General features: G+C 32.7%; 1 protein-coding gene across 2 annotated transcripts in view; it reads right to left on the bottom strand.

Moving 5' to 3' along the window:
- Nucleotides 1-251: 251 nt before the first annotated feature.
- LOC148623277 (calcium-independent protein kinase C-like) overlaps nt 252-7,944 on the bottom strand; it is a 38,724-nt gene continuing 31,031 nt past the window's right edge. For both annotated transcript variants that reach the window (XM_088565010.1, XM_088565009.1), the window contains exons 14-15: nt 5,523-5,672; nt 252-4,501 (exon numbers count right to left, since the gene is read on the bottom strand). In XM_088565010.1, the coding sequence (XP_088421136.1) occupies nt 4,331-4,501; nt 5,523-5,672 (321 nt within the window). In that variant the 3' untranslated portion in view covers nt 252-4,330. The remainder of the gene's footprint in view (nt 4,502-5,522; nt 5,673-7,944) is intronic.

Raw genomic sequence — 7,944 nt, 5'->3', positions numbered from 1 at the left:
AACTAAAATTCAAATTACATTCAAGCGCCATACATGTACCTTTATTCGACCACAACTTTTCGCCATTTCATAGAGATCTATACACTTTCAGTCAAGTTATTGTGTAGACACCAAATGTGTATTGATGCCAAATAAAGATATCAGCACCATATCATTATAGAAACTTGTTTTTATTCCTGGTCTATAATAATTCGCAAGTTAAATAAAGACCTCTAGAGGACATGGGAGAAGGTCTAATAAAATACAAAGTATGAGATTCAATCTTTAATATAACAAGTCAGGAATTGTCACAACTATCATTCATGTATGTACCTAATGTCGGAGGACTAGCTAGAAAACATAGAATTTAGTACATACAAAATATTGCACAGACATATATTGTCAAAATAGCAGAAATTTGCACCTAAGTTTTTTTCAAGTAAAAATACAACAAATTCAAAATCATATTGGAAGCATGTCAAATATATGAAGAATTGCTACAAATACTAGTTTTTTTTCCCACAAAATGCAGCAAATCAGTAATTACTGAGACAGTAATACAGAGATCATTGGTTTAACCTACTAACAGTGGTAGTATGAGGGGAAGGTTATCAAATTTATAATCACCTGTACCCAATTTCATAAAATCTCAATTTGAGATTTTCCTCAAATCATTCCACAACTCTATTTCAACCAATCAAATCACTTGAAAATTTTTTGAAAAATCTAAATTAGAGATTTTTTATGAAACCCAGGCTGGTAAGAAAAAAAGAATATTGAGGTACTCCACATCAAATACTGCAGTTGATCTGAAAAGAATAAATAGAAATAAGGACTGTGGTCAATAAACTGCCAACATCCAAGTAAGGTACTGACCATTTTTATAGAGGGCCTGGGGCCTGGGATTATTTTGAAAAAAAAAAAAAAATTACTCCTAATTTGAGAAAAAATACATGTAATTTCAACTCAAACATGGACTGAAAACAAATATGATTCACAAACCCCTGCGCTTAAAGAAGAAAATGGGCTGTGCCTTACAACCAGCAGAATATCTGACGAGATGCCAATAAACCTCCCACATCCAAGTAAGAACCAGTAAAATATCTGATGAGGTGCCAATAAACTGCCCATATCCAAGTCAGAACCAGTAGAATATCCATCGAGGTGCCAATAAACTGCCCACATTCAAGTAAGAACCAGTAAAATATCTGATGAGATGCTGATAAATATAAAAGCTGATATTGTAGCAAGGGACTACCTTATTGGTCACTTCTAAAGTTCACAATGTTTTGGTCATTATCCTGTCCATGCCTACCTCCTGGTTCATAATTGTTGATCAATATACACTTGGCACAATCATTGCAGCAACTTGTGACAAAAATAGTGGCTGTGGCTGTCGTTGCTTTCAACAGTCAAGTTCTAAAGCTGTTATTTCAGTGGGTTACTTGAAGATTAATCAAGAGCTGTATACAACAGCCTGCCTTAAAACAAACATTAGTAATCAGTTCTCCAAAGAGTCAAAGAAACTGATGGAAATTTAGTTTTTGTCTTATATAAGAACAAGTGATGAATGGACAATAGAACACCATACCCCATCCACAAGAGGGATGTTCAAAATTGGTTGACCAAAATGTAGTATATTTCTTAGCCAAGCATATTGTTGAACTATACTGAAAGATAAGTGAATGATTTATGAACCCCTCCTGCTAAGTAACAGCAAATATTGGTGCCTAAGAGCTGCTGATCATTTCAGAATCAGGATATGTCCTTAGGAAAAACACTGCTAACTTGACTCCACTTATTGTGGAGAAAACACCAAATGATTGCATTAACTTACTATTGTTGCTTATCAAATTAATTCTTATAAAATATTCAAGATATATTCAGTTTGTAAATAGGAGCGAAATGAAATGATTTTAGCCATATAATGATTTCAGCTGCAAGTTTAACATAACTTTAGAGAGTAAAATATAGGGACTATATTTCTTACAAGCACTATATCAATCATTGTACAAAAACGCTGTCACCTTGATCTGGATGAACACCCATACACACTCACACACACTCACAAGTACACTATCAATATAAAGTATGTACAATTCACTAAAAAGAAAACCATTTGAAAAATCATACAATTTTCTCCTATCTCTCAGTTATCTCCCCTTGGAATGAATTCATTTTCTATAATACTATACTGATGCTACTACAGAGGACTGATTCACTAATTTCACCTCTACATTTCATTATATCTACTGGCACTTTAGTTACAAGAGGTGGGATCTTACAGTCATGTGGTCATCTCAAGTCTTTCACAATAAGACTGTAGAACTGGTCGGGTATAACAGGCATCAATAATACTAAATATATTACTTCATAGAGGAGCATTCTGGATAAGGAATTAGCTTGGAAGGTCTCATGAATATTTAAACCCTCTCAAATTTAGGATCAAAAGAAAAATCCCATGTGTGTAACAGCTGGAATATTATAGCAATACTTTGCAGTACAATGTTGCCTGACTACAGCATACATCTGCAACATATTTAATTACCACTATAATACAATCAGGATTTAGCTTATCAAATATTTGGAAAATCCTACAAGAATTTTGAAATACAAAGGAATTATTAACAATGGTATAAACCATATGACAACGCACCAGAGACGGGAATCAAATTCAGGGTTGACCAGGAAGATTTGCATTGTTTTGTATATTCTAGACCTAACATGGAATGTACAAGTGTAGCATCAGAACCTTTCAGAAAGCTCTGGCATTAAGCCATCTCATTGACCAAAAAAATGCTTATATCTGACTTGAAAAAATATAAAAATGCCATATCCATTAAAAACAAATAACTAGCAATAAGATTGCCAATATGACGGTAAAACTCCCAATACACAGGTTCATACTACACACACATCAAATATTGCTTAAAGTAGAATGCTTAACCAGTTACAGTTTACCAAATGCATATTTTAGCAATTCCCTTTTCTTTAACTAAGACTTCACATTTAAAAAAAAACAAACTTAAAAGTCACAATACAAAATACATGAATGCGTGAACAAATAGAACATCATGTAAAGAAAGAGATTCATTTTCTTCCTGTTATTATCTTCTGCTCACATAAAAATATGAACTTAAAACATCCGTCTTACATTCCAAAGTCAATCAGAAGATCAATATAACTTGGGTAATATTACAGAATCAGTCTATGTGTTTCTTGGTTCACATATACTGTATTTGATACATCCAAAACATTTACATTTAACTTATTCACATTATACCTAAAACCTATTAATGAAAACACTTTGGGTATGCAAAAATTCTTGAAATGTTTAAAACATTTTGGAAATTTTTTGAAATGTTGTATGAACATGTTTTTGTAATGATACTTATCAAAATAGTTGTATATCTGTCAACCTTTGTAAAGCTGTCATACCAGGTTAACACAAGCCCGAAAATATTTTTAAATTTGTACTTTTCAAAACATTTCTATCTGAAAGGTTCCATCAAAAATTTATCAGAATGGGGTTGACAGTGAACCCACAATTAATGTTTTATGTTGATGATTCTATTCTTATAACACAAATCAAACAGAAAGTGGATGGCTTAAAACATTCAGAAAAAAATCATCATAAGGTACCACCCTCAATTTGATTCAATCATCAGAATATAATGTTCAGATCTGTACTGAAAAACCACTTTAAATAAATAAAACTACTGACAAGAAGCCAGTAGAGACAAGAGATCAACACAGATAAACCTCATATCCTATGCATAAAAATAATTAAAAAAACAAGAACTATAAAAATGAATAGTATTGCTCACCTATTCATAATAAACTTATGTATTATTTGATTATAATGAAGGTCAAAGGTCAAGTAGATCTGTTGTTTAAAGACTAGGCCATATTTTGATCAGTATTTTTTCATTATTCGATTGGTTATTAAATACAATGATTTATAATCTTATTGACCAATCATCACTTGTAACTATTTAGTATGGGACTGAAACGTTTTATTATCCTACCCTAGATTCACATGTATATGCCATTTGGAGTTTGAAAAAAATGAAAAATTCTATTCATACTATATTTAATAGCTTATCTTCTGATAAATTTCTTTCATCACAGAATATGAAAGAAATGCTTTAAGTATTCACACCATACAATAGTTACCATAGGAGTAATTTTGAAAGATTTTTAAAAAAGTTCAAGCCATACACTATGTCTGGAAATGTACAAATATCCCATCAATTAAATGTCGACAGACGCACAAGTGAGGTCAATATTTAGAACTACGGTGACTAGATGTAGAAAGACATGGACTTGGCAATTATTATTATCTCCTATGTTAATGAATATCAGAGGACTGCAATGTCTTTCCATAGTCTGGATTTATAAATGAAAATCCGCTAAATTCTTCCTGATTAATCGCCTTGACAACTGATGAATCAACAGGAGTAAGCGTTGGTTCTTCTGATGTAAAGTCTTTATCAAAATTATTGGCATCAGTCTTAGATTTCTGTGAAAATACAAACAGTTCAATACATTTAGTTCATAAGTGTTATACATTTGTAATTATGTAACCATAAACATTTTTTTATTGCAACTGATTAGGGCTGAAACTATATAGTTACCTCATGAAACAATATGTATCTTTTTACTTCAAAACAAAACTATTACTTTTGATACGATACGATACATTTTTACATTTTGTGATTTCAACTATACTTTTTTCATTGTATTATTTCATCCTCTGCAATCAATTTGAATCAAAAGTACTTTCAAACTTATGATTGGAAGGTAGAAGAGGGGTCTTTTATCTTTATTTAATCAGAATTGATCAACCCCTGCTCTGCCATGCCATCCAAGGTTGCCATTTTAATTAACTTAATTCTAACCTCCGCACTGGAGATTTCTCACAGGGAACTACCAAAAATAATGACTTCTGGTCCCAAGCATGTACCAAATAAGAAACGCGGCAAGTTACACTGTGTACTCCAGTACCTTGCAGTATCGTTTCACCCCGTAACTGATATTACTTACTACAGTTCTTGCACAGGTTTGGTACACATAACAGATATCAGTCTATTTGAGGGAATTAAAGAACCTTAATGAAAATTACCCATAACTCCACCTTACTCTAAAATTCAATGGAAATTATTGCAATCACTAAAAAAAATTGATAAATAGGAAGTGAAAAGCAATGAACCTGGAAAGGGGAGGGATGGTACAACTCATCATGCAGAAGCAATATACCAAATATCTTCACATTCCCTAAAATAAAAGCTCAGAAATCTTCCCCTCTAAGAAACCATACAGTAAAATTATGAATTAAATTGTCAAACAGGAAGTACCTCAAAATAAATTTGGACCAAAATCTGGAATAAGAGGTGCACATCTTCAATATTTCATAAATGTTCTGCGGAAGTTTCATTAAATTCCATTCAGTGGTGAAGGTAGTTTATATCAATTTATAAATGTGTTACTGTATTACCCCTGAATTGATGTCCTTTTTATAACAATTTCATACAATGACTTACTATTTTTGGTTTGAATGGTGGTTTTACTTTCCTTTGTTCTAATGCTTCCCAATCTATTTTTTCGTGAAAAAATGGATGAACTAAAATAGCTTTCTCTCCTTGTTGCTGTTTGACACACCCTAACCGCCTTGATGGATTCTTTGTCATAAACTGAAACAGAAAATTTTGGTAGGTACACATTCATTTTTTTAAACAAGATAGTGTCACATAGCCAAATGTTCCCGCCATGGCAGAATTAGAAATTAAATAAAACTAGAGATGCTTGTTGTTAAAGCAGAAAGAATAAGCTACTCAAATTCAGAAGTAAATGATAAATGATTGACATTATAGTGTAAGTTTCATAAGTCCACAACATATCTTCCAAAAACTCCAACAAAATTTGCTCAAACTAAATGGAAGTGTGATATGCATATTTACACCTCATAACAATACATCAAACAAAAACAATCTATCTGAGAAGTTGTATCAACAACAACATGAATTGTTGAAACATACAGAAAATAGTATACGTCCCATATCTCCAATTAAATTTGCAGAAACAAAAGGCAGTGAAGTATGTGCATCTACACTTCTATATCACATTGATACTAAAAGAATCAATCGAGAAGTTTCAGAGGAGTTGTGTCCACAAGGTCTCCTATTATTGAAACAAATTTGAATCAAATGGAGAATAGTATGCACCATCTCCAGTTCAGAGTATGTAGCATTGTACTGATAGCATTATCTAAAGTAATATGAAACTTTAGGTAACAAAACGCTTAGTGGTTTTGAATTCTTTACAAATACATTAAAAAAACTCATCCTTATTCGAAGAAGTACAAACCTTCAACTGCAGCCCAAACACTGCATTTTTATCACCAAAGGATCACTGATTACATTTTGTTAATTGAGAATGATAATGCACATGTGCAAAATGATTCACAATTGGGTTAAAAAATGAAGGTAATTTGCATAAAATTTACATTACTGATGGGAAACTTTGTTCAAATGAATTGCATTAATAAATTATTACGAACATCATATAATAAATAGGAAAGAGTAATCAAGGGAACCAAGGTTATAGCGGTAATAAAAAGAATTTAATCCAGGGACAAAGACCAGACATGGAAAACAGACATACAAAACAAAGAACATAAAGTAACTAAAATCATACATACAAAGTAACAAAAGTAAATGAGCAATTTGGACTCCACTAAAAACTGGGAGCATGGACCAGGTGCACCAGTAGGGAAAGCTTTTCTAGAAACACCCGCCAAGTTGCTCATAAAAAGTCAAGTCCGGGTTGACAAACGAGGAAAGGAAAACTATGACCCGTTGAATAAATCAGTTTTCATGGTGCTGATGGATACATCATAACGATCCACGAGTTCATGATGACGACCATAAAACTTTTGTAGTGATGACTTCAATCTTGTAGCAACACAACCCTGTTCAGAAGCCTATTGGTTAGAGTTCTAGCGCTATACAAGAAGTCTGCCTATTTTCGGCAAGCTCTGGCATAACATATGAGTTGTGATATGAACACTCCATACGCAGGAGCTGGAGGGATGTTGCCACAGATGAAAGGAAAGTTGACAATTCTGAATGAAAAGTCATCACGTTTGTCATAAAGTTTGGTCAATAGTTTTCCCTTACCATCAATTTCTAAGTGTAGGTCAAGATATGTGGCTGACTTCACAGTGTCTGTAGTATCCTTTATCTCAAGTTCTTTTGGGTAGATGCGATGTATCAAATCCCCGAAATTAGGATTGTTTAAAGATAATACGTCATCTATATAGCGGAAACTCAGATTGAAGGATCTAGCCAAACGATATTCTTTCTTTCGGATCAGATCAGCTATAAAGTCAGCCTCATAAGAGTGAAGGAATAGGTCAGCAAGTAAAAGAGCACAATTTGTTCCCATTGGAATGCCGACCGTTTGTTGAAAAACACGTCCACCACACTGGACAAATATGTTGTCGATTAAAAATTCCAGCATTTTGTAAACATCTTCCTCTGTATATTTGGAAGATGATTTGGAATTATTTCATACAAAGTATGAGGAATCTCTACCAAGAACTATATATTTGTATCTAGGTGTACCATCTTTTTTGGAAAAACAACGATGTATAATGTTTTTAAGTCGGGATTTTAACTGAGTATGGGGAATAGAAGTATACAGTGTTGAAAAATCATTTGGTTATTGTGAATAACCAAAATATAATTCTTGTGCCAAGAATGCTTGAAGATTTAACTAAAATATAAGGATGATAACCCTTCAAATCCATCTACACCTACATTTTATGGTATGTAACCTACTTATATAATTTCATGGAGTCCATACACTCAAACCAGAAAAATGGTTCCTTAAGGACATTGTATATCAATCCCTTAAATTAATCCCAGCTTTACTTTGATGGTATGGAACCTTGTGATACCAATT

This window comes from Perna viridis, chromosome 2, assembly GCF_037379345.1.
Source record: "Perna viridis isolate PV_CMFRI_1.1 ecotype Kerala chromosome 2, ASM3737934v1, whole genome shotgun sequence".
NCBI classification, from domain to species: domain Eukaryota; kingdom Metazoa; phylum Mollusca; class Bivalvia; order Mytilida; family Mytilidae; genus Perna; species Perna viridis.
This window is presented reverse-complemented; position numbering and strand designations above follow the sequence as displayed.